General features: G+C 41.4%; 1 protein-coding gene across 10 annotated transcripts in view; it reads left to right on the top strand.

Moving 5' to 3' along the window:
* The window catches only part of ST18 (ST18 C2H2C-type zinc finger transcription factor), a 142,543-nt gene that overhangs the window by 101,264 nt on the left and 21,606 nt on the right, over nucleotides 1-19,673 (top strand). For 9 of the 10 annotated variants that reach the window (XM_043601058.1, XM_043601055.1, XM_043601057.1 and 6 more), the window contains 4 exons: nucleotides 2,673-2,918; nucleotides 8,909-9,024; nucleotides 17,557-17,619; nucleotides 18,467-18,535. In XM_043601058.1, coding sequence (XP_043456993.1) covers nucleotides 2,673-2,918; nucleotides 8,909-9,024; nucleotides 17,557-17,619; nucleotides 18,467-18,535 — 494 coding nt within the window. The remainder of the gene's footprint in view (nucleotides 1-2,672; nucleotides 2,919-8,908; nucleotides 9,025-17,556; nucleotides 17,620-18,466; nucleotides 18,536-19,673) is intronic. The other variant, XM_043601059.1, reaches the window with a different exon arrangement.

Raw genomic sequence — 19,673 nt, 5'->3', positions numbered from 1 at the left:
GAATAATAACTTATATTTATTAAATTACCTTTCCTGACAATCTCCTCTATGCATAACACACCCTTCTGGAAGGCAGGAACAGTATTTTTCCGATCTTCTTTTCCCAAATATGGATTCTCAATAATGTAATTAATAAACACATCCTGCGTGGCACCTGCACCTCAAAAGTGGCTGAAAGTGATGGTCCTTGGTGTCGCTCCTAAGTTGGAGAGTGCATGGATAGTATTAGACTGACGTCTACCCTCAAAAAAAACCTTTAAATTTAAATTGATATGATTAAAATAAGGGTCTGGAATGGCACTTTGAGAAATCGGAATAGGAGAAGGTGGCAGTGGGGGTCCACATCGCGGCCTCTCCCACCACCCCCTCCTCTTTGCGCTTCCTTTTGGAGGTTCAGGCACAGACAGAAGTGGTGTCTATTGATACGGCTGTGAATAAAAATCCATGCAGTAAACGTGTGATCCACCCATCTATGGGCAGAAAGGGACCCTTCTCTGGTACTGTGTGTAATTGTTGAATGCATCTGTGCGCTCACTTAAAGCCCATCTGTACCCTGCTACCCAAACGTGCTTTCTCCCTGTCAAGTCAGGTGCTCAGAGCAGCCGGCTGGGGCACGGGATGTACAAGAGTGCCTCTTTTAAACATTAGGAGTGATTTTTCCCCCCAGTCAGCTCATTATTACTCAAGATGTAGAATCATAGCAACTCTGAGAATCTCTAATTTTTTATTTACTATTTGGATTTTCTTCCGTAAAAACTAAAATATATATATCAGTGTTGTCTTGGAATAGTTGATATTTTTTTTCAGGGAGATCGAATCTGCACTATTTATGGGTTTTGCACTATAAAACTCTGCAGCCCAGTCACATGGCTTCTTTTTCCTAAGCCATCTGTCACAGAGGTCTGGAATTTTATGTGAATGTTGGTTGTGCAGTCTTAACCCAAGTTTTTTATTTTTTTAATGAAAAATGTCAGCAACTACAATATTTAGCATTTTACTTCACATTGGCCATTAAACTTGATTACTATAGCTCTGTTTCATTGCTATAGTTACATATCAGCTATGATGCCAAGAATTATTTCGATGGGCTCACGGCAGAATACATTGTTAGATCCCGGAGAAAGCACGTGGCACGGATATGGTTAATATCTTGGATTTTTGTAACTAAGGTTTATTAATGCTGGTATAAAAACGTATTTGATATTATACAGATGGCATAAGATGTTGTGGTTACTAAGTTATTATCCCGGATAAGCTGCACTGTCAAATTCAGGGCTTAAAACTATCACAGGAGATTAAACTATTTACTAAAAAGGACAGAAAGATATAGCCAAAGCATCTTAGCACAAACATATTAGAAGTATATTTACCTCCCGCAAATTTAATAAAGCAGATCTACCTCATGGGCTGAGAGGTTGAAAATAGGAACTTTGCAGATGAAACAAGCGAACAGAAGAGGGGTTTTATTTTCTGATCAGGTGCAAGCAGTGAGCCTTTGGAGGCGGCTACCTTGGCCCACCCTTCAGTGGCAACTGTTGGGGGGCGGGGGAGGCAGAGTGTAAATGGGGAGTTAAAATAAATCCCCCGGGAAGTAACTGGCTACCATATGTGTTAGGGATCTTGCTAACGTATTCAAAGAGACCTCCTGCTTTGCCAGCCAAAAGGAAAAAAAAAAAAAGCGGAGACATTGTCCAAGATTTAATTGTGAATTGGTAGATGATAGTGAAAATACCCGAGAGGTATTTATCTGGCCCAGTTAGGAAAGAGCCCAGCACGCTGTCCCGCGTTCTGAGTTACTGGATGGCGGTGACCACAGTTGACGAGAGCACAGAGGCCGTCCTTAGGAATGCATCATTTGGACGATCCGGAGCACCTGAGCAGTTGTTGGGCCTTGAACCTTAAAAAACAACAACAACGGAAACATAGCCAGAGGTATCCCAAGGAGAAAGGCTGTGAGGTATCGTGAGTTTTCGTTTCATACTAAGTATCTGGAAAATAATCATCTTTGTTGTGCAGTTTCACTGTATAATTTACTCCCAAGCAGTCCCGATGGCAACTGCTACCTACCGCCCCCCCTTCCCCCCAGTCAACAACGGTTTGCCCTATCTGGCCTCCCACCCCTGCCCCCACAACGTAACAAAGCTTTTCTGGTTTAAGTCACCCAGGGTAAAAGGTCACGACGTTCCTATGCATCTAATATTTCAATAAAAATTCTCTTGCAGCTGGTTATTTTTGCATTTATTTGTGTTAGGTTAATACTGTGATGGGGGGGCGAGCTGGGAAGGAATGCTGTGCCTTTTTATAAACTCAAGTGTTAATGCCATAAATGATGAATTGAGAGTGATAATTCTGCAAGCCAGGAAAGGAGATTTAAAGCTAAACTTCAAAAAAATACATAAAACAGGGTTAGCCAATACATTTAGCGTTTGGAACATCTTATTTATATTAGGCTCTACTTTGTTTAAACCCAGAAACACGAAGCTCGCTAATGGCACTGCTCTTAAAAGTCTGCCTAAGAATCGAACATTAACCAAAGCAAATCAGAAAGCTAGATTTTAAATCAGATATACTTACATAAAAGCTTGCATTTAAAATGATCCCTTAAAAGCCCCACATGGCTAGCTGTAACTGCGAACTGCTTAAATGTTTTTCTGTTTCCTATTGTATACCAGGGAGCCGAGATAGAAGTGGATGAAAATGGCACATTGGACTTAAGCCTGAAAAAAAATCGAATCCTGGACAAAGCTGCACCCCTAACTTCCTCTAACACTTCTATTCCAACTCCTTCCTCTTCCCCATTCAAAACGAGCAGCATTTTGGTCAATGCAGCCTTCTATCAGGCTCTCTGTGATCAAGAGGGCTGGGACACTCCTATCAACTATAGCAAAACTCATGGGAAGACAGAGGAGGAGAAAGAGGTATTGTTTCAATATGTCAATCACTAAGTTTAACACACAGCATGATTGGACAGCATTCTTAGCTTTTTTTTTCCTCCTGAATTGTTTTTCGTATTCCTGTGTAGACAATACATAATTCTGTACCTTGTTTCAGACTTTGGTAAAGTGGTGATCTTAAAATTTCATCAGAAATTGAGAAATGTATCCAACTTTTCCTGTCACTTACCTAAAATGACGTCGCCATAGTACATCGTATCCCCATTTGGGCCGCAATTGTGCGCACTGAACGAGAGATTATATTATTCATCCCTTCAGAATACAGAGGCCTGTAAGGTGCCATATATAACCCGGCACTGAAATGCCAACGTACTCGTTCTTTCTGAACCAGAGGGTAGAAGATGAAGTCAAATCAGGGATAAGTAAGAATCAGGGATAAGTGTCAGATTCATTCCCTTGGTTTCATGAAGGAACTATTAGGATATCTACATATAGAGCCATTGGCCGAGGTATGTGGATCATGAACGTTGGGCGTCTAGATTGTATCAATCCCAAAGTCAAGGAGATGCATCTGTGTATTTGGTTCTCTTTGGAGTGGTTTCACCCTTGAAAGCCAGATGTTGTCACTGTGCAGGATTCATCAAGCCTTCATCTCCGTAGTTTGAGCCACCTGGCTTAGTCTGATTAGTCCTGACTTAGAGTCATTCAAAAGAATTCATGGCCAGACACCTCCACTGTTTAGACTATATCATTACAAATGGGACCCTGTTACAGGAGTGGTTCATTTTGCTTCGCTGTCAGGAAACTTGTTGATACTTGCTCGTTGATACGTTCAAAGAACTAAAATAGCTACTGTCTTTGGAAGTGTCCATCACCTTTTTGAGCTTTTTGAAGTTCAGAAAGTTTTGGGGGAAATACTAATTTGATTTTTAACATCTGAGAGCTTAAGTTGACGTAAAGAAGCATAAATGTGACATAGTGATCACAAGATTGGGTTGTTTCTGCAATTCTCCTTCCTTCCTTCCTCCCTCCCTCCCTTCTTCCTTCTTCCTTTCTTCCTCCCTCCTTCCTTCTTTCTTTCCTTCATTTATCCCTTCCTTCCCCCCTCCCTTCTTCCTTTTTTCTTTCCTTCCTTCTTTCTTCCCTCCCTTCCTTCTTCCTTCTTTCTTTCCTTCATTTATCCCTTCCTTCCCCCCTCCCTTCTTCCTTTTTTCTTTCCTTCCTTCTTTCTTCCCTCCCTTCCTTCTTCCTTCTTTCTTTCCTTCATTTATCCCTTCCTTCCTTCCTTCCTTCCTTCCTTCCTTCCTTCCTCTCTCCCTTCTTCCTTCCTCCCTCCCTTCTTCCTTCCTCCCTCCCTTCTTCCTTTTTTCTTTCCTTCTTTCCTCCCTTCCTTCCTTCTTTCTTTCCTTCCTTCATCCCTTCCTTTCCTCTTCCCTCCCTTCTTCCTTCTTTCTTTCCTTTCAAGATTGTTGATTCAGTCCCCCTCTGTAGTAGCCAGCTGTAGAGAATGGGCCTACCCTCCCAAACCGCTCAATCACCAGCTAGTCCAAGAGCTGAGAAGACCACGGCTCATCCCACTCTACACCACCAAAAGGAAGCCGAATCCTAGTCAGAAGATCTATTGTTGAGGGTTTGGTAAAAAGTCTCATGTCACATGAAGTATGGTATTTACAAAGTAAGCATAACTGTGTCGTATTCTTGGATGGATCCCATGAGGACAACACCCACCTTGTTTGGGAGTATCTCCATGTCATGTGCAGGGTGGGATGTAGACTTTCTGTCCCCACCCTTGTGACTGTGCTATAAATGGACCATGGTCAACAGTCACCAGAAATCTTCCCTCTGGTGTCAGACATACTGATTCAGTCTTGAGTAGTAATGAAGAAAATTTGTGTCAATGGGTTCTTGTTTTCCTTTAAGGTCTCTTGTATTGTTTGATCTTGGTTATAATTTTTGGCATCAGCAACAATGTCAACATTGCATTCACATTCTGAGACACACTTCCCATTTGGGGGTCTAGTAAGTGCCTGAGGAACCCTCCTTGGCTGTACATCTTATCAGCCAGAAAATGAGGTCTCATAATAAATATTTTATCTTTATTTCCAATCTCATTTATCTACGTAATTCCAAAAAAAAATCTGGATTCACCCTGGAGATTCAACTAGAGTATGTTCTTATCTAATGCTTGTATATCTGTGACAGTGTTTTGTTTCCCAGCAAAATTGTGGAGAAAATGGATTTGTTTAGATTAGATTTCTGCTCTTTTCAGAAAGGCTAACTTACTTCAGGTCTGACAGTAGAGACTTTTACTGCTACTGTTTACAACCTAAGCATTCTGAAATCTGGAATCCAGAAGCTGTGTGGAAATTCAGTGTCACTAAGAATAACAAAAGAGAACGTTGAAGATGCTAAGTGAGTTCTCGGGTCAAAGTGCTTGCCCTAGGTTTGAGTTGACAATATTTTTTAAGCTTAATATTTATTGTCACAGTTATTTGACCATGAGCAATTCATTGCTTAGGGAAACTATACCTGATGGGGACACACACACACACACACACACACACACACACACAAAAGTGTTTCTAAAGCACTGTGCCTCCCTAAGACAATTTCTCAGCCCTCGTTCTTTGTGCCTCCTTCTGCGCCAAGGTAATCTACAAATAGACAATGTTTTTCTCCCTGTTCTGAATCTTGTAAATGAAAACTGTGATACTTGATAGTTACTATTTTGAAAAAATAGATTGTATTCATTGTCCTCGTTGCGAAAGTAACAGAGGGACACCGTAAGGATAAAGATAAGGGATCTTTAGACACAGTGTCTCATCATCCTAACAATCCTGAAAAGCAGGATTATGGTCAGAGTTTTTGAAGGAGAAAATTGAGACTCGAGGAGGTAAAGTTGTTGGTCGTTGGTCATACAGAAATTAAGAAATGGGCCTGGGATTTCCTAAAATGAAGAAAGAGGAGAAGGGTGAAAATAAAGAGAAGGAAAAGATTAAAAAGCACATCAAGTAATGGTGACAGCCGGGAAATATTGAGAAATTAGAAAGGAAAGGGAAGAAGAGAACAATGAAGAAACGGTACTTGTCGAGATGTGGCCAAGGCAACAGTGGACCAAGCCCCCCTTGACCCTGATCTAGAGGATGTGACCACACTTTTCCAGTGAGCCCAATGGGATGCTGTGCTCCGCCCAGGCCATAAGCTGTGAAGGGTGGTCAGTTCCGCTCTGACACTCCGTCCTGCCCGTTCTCACCTCCACCGCCTCCCCGCGCCCTGCCACACAGGACACTCACACACGTACACGCACACACAACCAGAAACAGAGTGATTATTTCTAATTCATTGTTATCTAGTTCATATGCACAACAGTTGCTTAATTTTGGTGGTAATTTTCAGAAAATATTGTCTGTCTCTCTCAGTGAAATAGCCTGTCCAGATGCCCCCTGCAAAAAAAAAATCCTGAATCTGGAAAAAACTCAAAATATCTCGAAAGGAAAGTGCGGAGAAATAACTAGGGCTGTCAGTTGCATTCAACTGTCAGTTCTCCAAAGATTTCAGGGCTTAAAATGTTGAAAGTGCCAGATGCTATTATCTGTTATTCATGTTACCATTATGTTCTGGCCTTTACTGAAATCAATATAAACTTCCATCTGTACATTAAAGGAATTTCATTGCACCCGTATACTCTCTAAATGCAATGCATATATACCGCATTCTCTCTTACATGTCCAGAGGATAAAATTATTATTTTTAAAATTATAGTTGAAATTTTGAAAAAAATTCTTGCAAATGATATTGACTTATTTTTTACTGGGTGCTGTTTAAAATTTTTTCTAGTATAAAATGCTTGTGCAACAAAATTAGGAATTCTTTCAGTGATGGTCGTCTGTGTATATGCTCTCTGCAGGTTTCTAGGGGTAGGATGCTGAGTGAAGAAAAGGGAAAAGGACAGTTATTTCATAATGTAATTGCGTGCATAAGAGTCCATAGTTTTTCTAAGAAGCTGCGAAATATTTAAAAGGTCATATCCAATAAAATTATCCTATTAAAACGTTACCACATGTTCCTATTCCAAATTAAATGCCATACATTCTGCAAGCATTATGTTTATATACATTTTCGTCACAATAATAGCATAAATTTTCATAAGTGATCATTTCTTTCAAAATCCCTTATTCTCTTGCCTCTCATAATGTATAGATTCCGCAGTTCAACAATAGCTTATAAACTTTATATGTTTTTATGTTCATCTATAAATGTACACGCCTTTAGGAATACTTTGTTCTTAATTTTATCATGAAGAAAATAATGAAAGGCTCTTTTTCATTTTATGCCATTTAAAAAAAAAAATTCAGCACCTGGACAGAAAAACAAAGGCTGTTTCACACTGAGACAATGTTGGATTCAGCATTTGTGTCTACTTTCAAAAAGCCAAGACGTTTCTAAATCATAGCAGAAAACACTCCCCGGGTGGACTCCAGATAGCCCCAAATGGTGGTATTATCAGGTTTAAGGTCTTATAATTAGGAGTTGCTTCATGTTAGGCATTTACACTGTAGAGCTTGAAGAAGATAAGCGCCATCCTTCTGTTTTGCTGTAGATTCCATGGAAGGAGCGTCAAAGTAGCATTTCTTTTTGTATCTTAGAAGGCAACTACTATCAGGCATCCATTTCTCTTTATTTTTAAACGGTGCATTATGATCTCCTACTGTTTTCAACATGTATCCATGAAATACAGTGGAATACTTAGCACTATAAAGAATATACAGAAAGAAGTGGGACCAAACCAGGTTTTATTCATTGGGTCTGTGGATGGTGTTACTTGAGATGGTTTACCAACGTACTTACCGCTGTGTGGTTTTGTGGAAAACAGCCGAATTGTTATCCAAGTAATTAATGAAGATGATTACACGTGCCTTTATGACTGAGCTCAAGGTTTGAATTTTTCCTTGGTTGGGAAAACCCAGGGAGTTTGTTTTCCCGCTGATTTTGAGTGTAGACTCAGAATTATTAAAATATACTATATACGTTTTATTATATATATTATATTTTGCCATCACATTTTTATATCCATCTGACTTAAATGAGATTTACCTTGAATAATTCAGAATAGTTTTCTCATTTTCAACAGATCAGTACTTTTGAGAATTAGAATAGTTTTCCATATTAGTTAATCTGATTTTAATACTAAATCCAGGAAGCATTATATTTACTGGATATAAGCTTAAGGATGAATGTAAGCTAATTATGTAATTGAGGAAAACCATCATTAGTTTTCTGTAAGATAATATATCAGACGGTATATAAATTATTTGAAAGGATTAATAAATCTTCCTTATGAAATCAAGATCAGTATTAAGCTTAAAAGAAGGGGTAAGCCAGCAAGAAATTCCATCCAATGAGTAAAAGCATTACAAGATACTAAGCAAAAGAGGTAACTTAAGAAAATAGGAAATGATGTGAGAATAAAAGCGATTATCCAGAAAGATCAAATCAAATGCCTACATATTGTGGACCAATTATTACATCTTTAAACAATTTAAATGTTAACTTTTTGTATATCAGAAAGAACATTTTGTTAACCTAAATGTACCTATTCTTTTTCATTTAAAAATTTGTGGTTCACTTTTGCAATATTTCTTTTGTTTTACCAATGACTGCTGTGTACGTAAAGAACTATTTCTACCTTCTCCAGGAAACATTCATTATGCAATAAAATCAGAAACATATTCACTACATAGCTCAAGAAATGCCTCTGTAGTTATATTTGCCAAAATGTCCTCATGAATTATAATTTTCTTTTCTTCACCAAGGATAGAGGTCCATCCTAATCAGGATATCATTATACTTTATTAGCTCATTAATTTTGAGTACCAATCCAATGAGGAACTTCAGCTAAGTCATTAAGCTAAAACTCAAATTCCCCCCTAATGACTCCATATACAGTTGTCTTTTCAGGTTCCCTAATGCCTTCTGTGCTTCTGTATTTTTTTTTTTTAATTTATTTTTTCCAGAAAGACCCTGCGAGCTCTCTAGAAAATTTAGAGGAAAAAAAGTTTCCTGGAGAGGCCTCCATACCAAGTCCTAAACCCAAGCTCCACGCGAGAGACCTCAAAAAAGAGCTCATTACGTAAGTCATCTTCAACGGCATATTCTGCGAGATTCTAGAACTAGGAGACTCAGGTTCATAATTTTGAGTAATCATATCCTGATTTGTGTAGCTGATTTTCGGGATGTTTTAGGACAATTTCGACCAGTCGATAGTTAAGTGTTCGATATGTACCGAAATTTCTGCTTAGAACCACGGGAATTACAAAAATCAAAGCGTACATGACGAGACTTCATGCTAAGAAATGACTTAAAAACACAAAACCAATATAAAACAATTAGAAGTGTTTACATTTTTTGTTCTGTTTGGCTCATCAAAATCTTTCGTTGTGCTTTGTTCTATTGTGTCTTTATCGTACCAGTTGCTAGTCTCAGGGCCTTAGACAAAGTTTTTTAACTCATTTGAACCTCCAGTTTCTTTTTTTTTTTTTTTTTTTTTAATTTTTTTTTTCAACGTTTTTAATTTATTTTTGGGACAGAGAGAGACAGAGCATGAACGGGGGAGGGGCAGAGAGAGAGAGGGAGACACCGAATCGGAAACAGGCTCCAGGCTCCGAGCCATCAGCCCAGAGCCTGACGCGGGGCTCGAACTCACGGACCGCGAGATCGTGACCTGGCTGAAGTCGGACGCTTAACCGACTGCGCCACCCGGGCGCCCCGAACCTCCAGTTTCTTAAATGTAAAGCAGGGATATCAATAGTCATCTCATGAAATTGAGAAAATCTAATGAAATAATCTGTAAGAATATATAAAGTGCCTAGCGGGCAGAATGTTCTCATTTTGTGATCACTATTACTACCTGTGGCATAGACTAGGTCACAGTATTCTACGTAAGATTATTGCATTTCGTCCACTAAAGGCATAAGTATTTTTTTAATGGGGAAGTACATTAATTCATGTTCCTATTGAATTTTTTTTGATAAATTGATCACATTTAATGAGAATTTAAACAATTATTGCATTGAAAATTTTAAAATAGTACACCTGTGTTTGAAATACAGGCGGCAGCCATTTTCTTTTTGATTTTACAATAAATATTAAGTACCTGTCAGTAAATTAATGTTCCTTTCCATAACATCATTAACAGTATTGTTATCACACAGATGATACGAAAAACTTACTACCCGTCGGTCTAACCTCCCTCGCAGACTCACAGATTTTCCTGGGAGGCGGAGACCGGGGTGCCTGGGTGGCTTAGTCGGTTGACTCTCGATTTTGGCTCAGGTCATGATTCCAGGCTCGTGGGATCAAGCCCTAAGTCACGTTTCATGCTGAGTGTGGAGCCTGCTTAAGATTGTCTGTCTCTGTCTCTCCTTCTGTCCCTCTGCCCTGCTTATGCTCTCTCTCTAAAATCAAAAACAAAACAAAACAAAAACAAAGCAGAGTCCAGCTTTTTCTTTTTGAAGAGGAATTTTTACATTTAATTTGGGGATTCTGTTAGAAATCAATTACCGTTTTAGCCATGATGAGTATAGTGATGCTCTACAGTCAGTGGTGATGATGGAGTGAGAGATCCAGAATCCATTCTTCTTTATTTTCTATTATTTTTATTATTTTTAAGTTTATTTATTTATTCTGAGAGAGAGAGCACAAGCAAGGGAAAGGCAGAGAGAGAGGGAGATAGAGAATCCCAAGCAGCCTCTGCACTGTTAGCGTGGAGCCCGACACGGAGCTCAATCCCACAAACTACGAGATGGTGACCTGAGCCAAATCAAGAGTTGGATGATTAACCACCTGAGCCCCCCGGGTGCCCCAGATCCAGAATCCATTCTTAAGAAGTCACATCTTTTTAGGACTACTTGGGTCTAGCTATTCTCTCTATGGCAGTGGAACAATTGTTAATTTATGCAGTAATAATTAAAAAAAAATTTTTTTATGTTTATTTTTGAGAGAGAGAGAGAGAGAGCATGAGCGGGGAAGGGGCAGAGAGAGAGGGAGACACAGAATCCGAAGCAGGCGCCCGGCTCTGAGCTGTCGGCACAGAGCCCGACGCGGGGCTCGAACTCACAAGTGGTGAGATCGTGACCTGAGCTGAAGTCGGACACTTAACTGACTGAGCCACCCAGGCGCCCCTTCAGTAACAATTTTTTCGCATGCCTACCATGTGTTAGTAGGCACATATAGATGCTGGGAATATAGGAGCAGACAAACTCTGCCCTTCCAGAAAGTGTCTCCAAGGAAATGAATGGGGTGTAGGGCTAGAGAATGTTGCTTCTGGGTTGGTTGAATGAGTTGAAGAAATGTTTATGTTTTGATCAGAGGTTCTTAATCTGACCCTACTGACCCCAGAAGATCCAAGGCAGTGCTTCAGGGAGTGTGTGAACCCGACAGCATTTCATGTAAATGATTTCTTGGGTAGGGGAGGTAATGGTTTCCATCACCCCTTTGAGAAAAGGGTTCTGGGACTCAGAAGAGTTTAAAGACCAGGGCGCCCGATGGCAGTAAGCACCAGCTAAGACTGCGGTAGAGGCTGGGAACAGGGACCAGGTTCCGGGGGGGGGGGGTGGCAGAGGCCCTGAGCTGAGCCCTAAGGGCCAGCTGGACCTGGAGAGAGAGTGAGAACAGAGCCAAGCAGCGGAGAAGAGGGCCTGGCTGCACGTTTGCACTAGCAAGCCGTGGGTTTTAGACAGAGAAGTGAGCTAAGGGTGTATACCTCAGGGGGAACAGTGCGCAGAATTATTGTGAGGCTGGAGGCCCTCGGGGACTGTGTCAGGAAGGTCACCTAAGACACCGACGTAGAGATTCAGACATGAGATCATGAGGCAGTGGCCCCTGGGAGAGGATGCTAGAGAAAGTCTCGAAAGAAAGGGACAGAGTGCTCATTACAGAACTTGAGGAACACACCTGAGCAGTGTGAAAACAGAAGCCCACAGAGAATGCAGAAATGAGGCCGTTTAGAGGTTCGGGAGGGTGACCGTGGCAAATGATCGCCATGGGAGCAAAAAGCTAACAAAATGCCAAACTGGGCATTGGGTATTATTGGCTTGCACCCTAAGTGCAAAGAGGTTAAGAAAATGCCGAACAAACCTTGGGAAAATGGGTCTTACAAAGTCACGGAGGCAGAGAAGGGAGCACGAGGTGGAGAAATTCAGAGAAGTTTGTGCGCAGGGACAGCACAGGGACAGCCACCGCATCAGTGCAGTGATAAAAACTAAGATTGTGGACCTCGCCCGGCTCTCACAGCCTCATTCGGCCAGCCTTGGAGACGGGCGACCGTGTGTCGTCAGATTTTAGGGCGCGATTCACACAAATTCCTTACGGACGTGAGTTGACCTGGGCCTGTCAGACCGGAGGCGCCGCTAAGTTCCTTCTCCCGAGTTGTCGGGCAGGGGAGTAGAGATACCAGGATAGACGGTGGTAAGTGAGGAAGGGGAGAGGCGAAGGGGGTTTCAGGCAAAGACAAGGCAGGAGCCGCTGGTTTTCTACATTTATATCCCCAGCGGGCGGGATAGTCCTGGCTGGGTTGTGTTTAACGTGAGTGAGGGAGCGAAATGCAAGAAAATATTCTCTCTGTGTACGTGGTGAAATATTAAAGCGCATTCTTACACAAATATATTTAAAGCTGCCGATCAGTGAGACTTTCTAGCAAAAAGTAACCCTTCCACTTAGGCACCAGCATCTGTTCCTTCTCTTCTGAATCCCTCAGCATAAAAGTATGTTTAAATTTTTCTAGTAAGAAGACTTAAAAGCCCTCTCCTGACCTGCCTTTCACCTCAGCCCCCGTGTCTTCAAGAAAGCTGCCTCTACTGCGTGACTCAGTTTCTCCCCTGAATTTCTCCCAGACAGGCTTGTGCCTTCACCGTTCCGCCCAAAGCGTCCCCAGGTTCTCCAGGGGACCCATCTGGTGTGAGTTCTCGGTCCCCTTGACCCTACTTGCCAGGGCTGCAGGATTCAGCAGAGCTGATCACGTCCTGCTCTGTCTCCAGCACCTTCTAGGGAACCACACTTCAGGACAGTTTCCACCTCACCTAGGACCCCTTCTTAGACTCCTGGACAGCCTTCCAAAGGCAGAATGTCTCAGAGCTCAGTCCTGGAACCTCTTCTCTCCTCTGTCTACACTCAGTCCTTTGGATGTAGGATGATGTTGGAACCATCTCTACTCCAAGGACTCCCAGGCCTTTGTCACCTCCACTTCCCAGGGCCCGTGGGCAATGAGCTGTCCCTTCCCGGTAGGACCCTGCCCCTCCCTCCCCACCAGCCACCCCTTCTGCTTTTCCCCTAAGGCTTCACGGCCTCACTGTTGCCATTCCATCCGCCACACCCCGGACTTCTGCAGGGTCTCCCTCGCCTCTTCTCTCAGATGTCACTCCCCTGACGGGTCTTCCTGGCCACTGTAGCCGCCCCCCACCCCCAGCCCTCATGCTCCCATCCTCTTTCCCAGATCTCCTGTGGTCCCTCAGTATTTAACAGACTCCTACATTTTGCTCGCCTGCACTCTCTGTTGTCTGCCTCCCCCGCTAGGGCAGGGGGGCAGGGGGGCAGGGGGGCAGGGGGCCAGGGGGGTTCTTCTTTCATTGATTTTGTGTTCTCCTGCATCCACGCCATTGGTAAATAATATTTACCAGGCTGCCTCTTCTTTCCCAGCTGCACGAACATGAATCGGGAGCAGGGAACACATCTTAAATGCTGTTGCAAACCTTGCACCTAGGAAGTGTTCGATGAAATTATTCCTAGGGCAACATCGGTTTATTGGCTTGACCTGTGACTGACATTTAAGTAATCTCAGATTACATTCTTTATGGACTTCATAAAGAACTTAATGTTCACCTGGAGCCTGGTGGCCGGAACAGTGTGATGGGTGTGGTACCAAACACACTAAAGGTTCAATTTCACCGAACACTGTTTCTTCCCAGAGGTGACCTGGGGTCAGCCATATACTTGCTCCCTCGTGGGAGAAAACTTTGTATGGATTTTGTGTCTGCATCTTATTTTAAATCCCTTCAAAAATGGCAAATTTTCATCCTTTAAAGGTCAATATTTGCAAAACGTAAGAGTCATTCCAAACTAAATGTAGTGTGAAAGATTGATAATTAACCTGCTTTGTCATTTTGAACAGAAAAATGAAGTGAGATTATTTTGTGATGGGCACTTCTTTTTTTTTTTAATTTTTTTAATGTTTATTTTTGAGAGAGAGAGAGAGAGAGAGAGAGAGACAGACAGACAGACACAGAGCAGGGGAGGGGCAGAGAGAGAGAGACACACACAGAATCCAAAGCAGGCTCCAGGCTCTGAGCCATCAGCACGGAGCCCAACGCGGGGTTTGAACTCACGAACCGTGAGATCATGACCTGGGCCGAAGTCGGACGCTTAACCGACTGAGCCACCCAGGAGCCCCTTGAAATCCAGTTTCTGAAGACAGTTGGTGGGAAGTTCCATAGTACGTGTGGTGTCGGTGAGGAACTGGCTGAGTTCCCTTCACACTGGACCTGAAAACATTGGGAACAGTTTTGGGAATACAGTCTTGAATTCCTGGGAAATTAACTCTGTAGAGACCTCGTGGCTCTTTCCGCATCTTCCAGATGAGATACCGCTGATCTCCATGTAACTGCAGTAGTTCACGGGTTTTGTTAAAGTCTGACTACTCTATAGTTTCATCCTTTTTAAAAATTATGTTTTGCTTTGTGTTTCTAACAGATAAATGTACCTTAATTACTTACCGGAAACTGTTTGCAGAACAAGATTTTTTAAAGTTTTTAAATTTATTTTGAGAGAGAGAGAGCACAAGTGGGGGAAGAACGGGGGGTGGGGGGAGAGAGAGAATGCCAAACAGGCTCTACACAGTCAGCACAGAGCCTGATGAGGGGCTCGAACTCACGAACTGTGAGATCGTTATCTGAGCCGAAACCAAGAGTCAGAGGCTTAACTGACTGAGCCATCCATGTGCCCCAAAATAGGATTGTTTTTAATGTTTATTTTTTGAAAGAGAGGGAGAAAGAGAGTGGCGGAGGGGCAGAAAGAGAGGGAGAGAGAGAATCCGAGCAGACTCCCGCTGGGCTTGGAACCTGGGAGGGGCTCTGTCTCACGACTGAGAGGTCATGACCTGAATCTAAATCAAGGGTTGGATAATTTAACCAACTGAGCCACCCGGGTGCCCCTCAAAATAGAATTTTTTAATGTTGATTAGAATAAACTGTCTTAGAATTTGAGGCCACTTACTAAAGGAACTAGCGTGTTTCCTTTCTCCAAGGTTAATACTTTCATTTGCAAACCTTCCCAGAAGATTTTGCCCAACTAGTTAGGCCCATGTGATTGGGTAAGATTTTTCATTGCAGACTTGTTTTTGTTTTGTTTTGTTTTTGTTTTTCATTTTTTAATGTTTATTTATTTTTGAGAGACAGAGCACAAGCGGGGGAGGAGCAGAGAGAGAGGGAGACACAGAATCTGAAGCAGGCTCCAGGCTCCGAGCTGTCAGCACAGAGCCCGACACGGGGCTCGAACCCACAAACCGCGAGATCATGACCTGAGCTGAAGTCGGACGCTTAACCGACTGAGCTGCCCGGGCGCCCCTGAAGATTTGTAATTTAAGCCAGCTATCAGAATCTGAAACAAAAGCTTTTCCCACAACACCGACATCTCCAATCCTTTCTTTATTCTTCGACCTCTTTATACCACCAAACTTAAAAAAAGTAATTAGCAGCTAATTAAATTAATTAATTAGCTTTATTATTTTACCTCCTAAATAATTTTAGCTGATTGATTTAAAAATCACTGGCACTTCCTTGCCTCTCCTGGCAGTATTAACAGGAGTCATTTAAAAATAGAAATGAAATGAAATAATAAAATAAAGTACATACAATGCTGTTTTTGCACACTAGGTGGCCATGCATTTCTAAAGCGAGGATTCCCAGGCAATTAAACACATCTCTCACGCTCTGAATATTCCAGTTGCTTTAGTGTTCAGAGGAGATTGTTTCTTCCTTTAGTGGGTGAACGGCACTTGCAAGATCACTCAGCTCAAATGTTGATCGTTGTTCTTTTTTTTTTTTTTTCTTGTTTACATACATCTATAGCTTTTGCATTTTCCTTTCTGAGAACCCATCTAGGGAAAGTGATGGGGGAAGAGCTAGGCAATTCAGCTTAGATCAAGCCCTGAAAATCAAACGTCTCCCTGAGAGATGGAAATGTTCTGAGTCTTACAGTCTCTTTAGATTACCTGAAATTGATTAGAAAGTAGCTCACAGGGGAAAAACACAAACAAAAAGAAACTTAAAAGGTGGTATTTCAAAAAGCCTTAGATGTTGGCAATTTGTGTCTAAATGTCCCTTCAAAGAGGTAAACTCTGTATTCTACATACGGGTAAGCCTTCACGTTAGGCAGCGTGTCAGAGAAAACCAGAAGCCTGAATGATGTAACTGATTTTTCCTCTGATTAACATGGTGACAAATAGCACTGAGTAGGCTGGGGTCAATCTGCTTACTCCAAATGAGTGACTTTTGAGCAGCATCAGAGGAAAATAAATGACTGAGAAACCAAGGGATCTATTAACTACAGAAACAAATCCCCTTACGTTATTTTTAAAACACGTAAGATGTGCAGAATGTGACCAGCTTCTGAGATAAAATGGAGTGCACCAGTACCGACTCGAGGCTTTGGCAGGTAGCCTGGAGAGCCTACTGCTTTGGTTGTTAATTAGCAATTGTCTATGTTGGTTTCAAGCTTTAGATGAAACTGATCCCAAGCTTTAATAACTAAGTTTCTTATCTGCTTCTGTATCGTCAGCAACTTTCCCATCTAAAATGTTAGCTTACCTTTCCAGAGATAGGTAGTGTGTTCAAAGACTTTCTTTTTCAGGCAGTTTTTAAAAATGTATATGAAGTTACTCTGATGCCCTTCCCTTAAAAACTCACAAAAATTCCTTCCTAAAATCTGGTATGTACTTGGTGCCAGTATGCCCAAGAGCCATTCTCATCATAAAGCGCGGGTTTAGGACATTTATATTTTCAAAGAAATCAGACATCATTGGTTGTTGACTCATAACATCATGAGGGCATATATTTGCGCATCGCTTTCCTACATGATTCGAGCCAGAGAACTAATGTGATATTGAAAATGAATACCTTCAGGGGCACCTGGGTGGCTCAGTCGGTTAAGCGTCTGACTTGGGCTCAGGTCATGATCTCACAGTTCATGGTTCAAGCCCCTCGTCAGGCTCTGTGCTGACAGCTTGGAGCCTGGAGCCTGCTATGTCTCTCTCTGTGTCTCCCTCTCTCTCTGCCCCTCCCCCACTCATGCTCTGTCTCTCTATCAAGAATTAATCAAGGTTAAAAAAAAAATTTTTTTTAAAGGGTCTGACACTCAACCAACTGAGCTACCCAGACTCCCCTAGTTTAAAAAAAAAAAGAAAAAGAAAAGAAAACGAATACCTTCAGATCTGGCCAGTCTTCTCTAGCTAGTCTCCTGGTTCCTGTAGGACATAAGTCCTTAGTTCGCTAGCCCCTGCGTGTCCTGTACTGTGCTAACCGATCTTGAAAAGAGACGATACATCATAACCTATAGACACAGCAAATGAATCTGTGAAAAGTGCTTGACTTTATGTATATATTTTTTGACTCAGCTGTCCAACGCCAGGATGTGACGGAAGTGGCCATGTCACGGGGAACTATGCGTCCCATCGCAGGTACCTGATAGCCTACAACATCTTATTCTAATGTAAATACTTTGTAAATTCTTATTGTCACCCATTCTAGAAAGGCAGTATCTGGATCCCAATTGAAGAGTGAGTTAGTTGTGGGGGCATTTTGGGTTTTTTTGGTTTTTGTTTGTTTTTTTGTTTTTTGGGGTGTTTTTTTTTTTTCAGAAATAAAGTGAAGTTAAATCTTCTGGCTTTTTATTTATATGGTGTAGAAATCATGATTTTTGGTCAAAAATGTTTTTCTGGTCCTATTATGCAGATCATAAACCAAAAGCTAGAGTTTATGTCACGGCTTTGGTTCTATCTAGCTTTAGGACTCAAGTGAAACCAAGGTAGGACAGTAGAGTGACTTGGGTTGACCATTCACCTTTTCAGATGTGGCATCCTCCGCCCTGGGCAATTAAAAGGTCAATGTGTTAGATGAAGCAATGCAAAAAAGCTGGGTTTAGTGTCTCCACTTACCTCTTCGTTGATGTGATTCGTTTTCCCTTTGGGCATTGGTTTCAACCTTCAAGCCACCACAGCTCGGTGTGCAATGGGAATGAACTCCAAGTCAGTAATCATTGTATCACTGAGTTCTAGAGTCAGAGAGACTCACTGGGTTAAAGCCCTTCATTTGATAGCAAACCTGAGTCTGTGGGAAATAACTGAGGGGCCCACAAGCCCAGACCGGTCAGGGTGGCAAAGCCAGATTCAAACCTGGTTGCATTTTTCCCAGTGTTTGGTCACCAGTAAATTTAGCATATATTCACAGACTCAAGATGCCATTTGAGTGGGATTTGTACATGTCAGTGTTGTGTGTTTTGCTTTTGTTTTTCTCATCCCTCTTTAGTGTTTCTGGATGTCCTTTAGCAGATAAGACTCTTAAATCCCTCATGGCTGCAAATTCCCAGGAGCTTAAGTAAGTATTGGAACCAAGACTTCCTTGCCCTGCACCCACTGAGTCAGGACTCCCCGCGTTCAAGACCTGTGGGGTCCGTACTAACAAGTAGTAAATCACACCTAACGAAAGTATGACCAATGCACTCTTTCACCAAAAAGTTCAAATGACTAAAACCGACTCCTTCTAATTTAATTTAGTTAATTTGCTCGTTTGGGGGATTTTTTTTTTATATTATAGTATTTTTTAAAGTAACCGTGTAATAGTTAAACATAATGCTTTTTTCTGTTGATTTCAGAATTTATACACTAAATCAGAACTATGAAGGTGTGGCAAAGCCCTTTCATCATCTAATTTTAAGTAAACGGCATAATATTTTGCCTTATGGGAATTTTGAATCATATGATTGTCTTTCACTTTTGGGAGCTAGGCACAATTCTAGCTCATTTCAGCCTAGTGTACAGGATCTCAAAGTCACATGTTTATTATCTTTTACTTAATGATTTTATTTATTTTTATTTATTTTTAATTTTTTTTAACGTTTATTTATTTTTGAGACAGACAGAGACAGAGCATGAACGGGGGAGGGGCAGAGAGAGAGGGAGACACAGAATCGGAAGCATGCTCCAGGCTCTGAGCTATCAGCCCAGAGCCCGACGCGGGGCTCGAACTCACGGACCGTGAGATCGTGACCTGAGCTGAAGTCGGACGCTTAACTGACTGAGCCACCCAGGCGCCCCACTTAATGATTTTATTTTTTCCTACTTTTCTCTTCTTTTATTCCAAACTTCTCACTTGTTTATTTTCACATCTTGTTACATTATGTATAGAATAATAAGAAGTTATAATCCATCTGAATAATAAGTTACAATCCATCATTATATTTAAAAATATAATAGGGCATAACTTTAGAAAAGATAAGGAATAACATTAAACAAAATTCATGAAACTTATTTGCAAATAATAATATTTTAAGAAAACTGAGTGTTACTAAGTCTAGTGATAAAACAATATTTGTATAAATAGTAGAATAAACATTTGATGTCTAAATCACGAGTAAAAATGCAGAGATTTTATTTTCTTTCTTTTGTTAGTCTTTCCATTCTCTAACTTGTTTAAAATTCTCTCTCTAAAAATGACAAAGGACAAATTTATGAAA

Source organism: Prionailurus bengalensis, chromosome F2 (genome assembly GCF_016509475.1).
Source record: "Prionailurus bengalensis isolate Pbe53 chromosome F2, Fcat_Pben_1.1_paternal_pri, whole genome shotgun sequence".
In the NCBI taxonomy this organism is placed as follows: Eukaryota; Metazoa; Chordata; class Mammalia; order Carnivora; family Felidae; genus Prionailurus; species Prionailurus bengalensis.
Note: the sequence above shows the minus strand (reverse complement) of the source record. Positions and strands in the feature narration are given on the sequence as shown.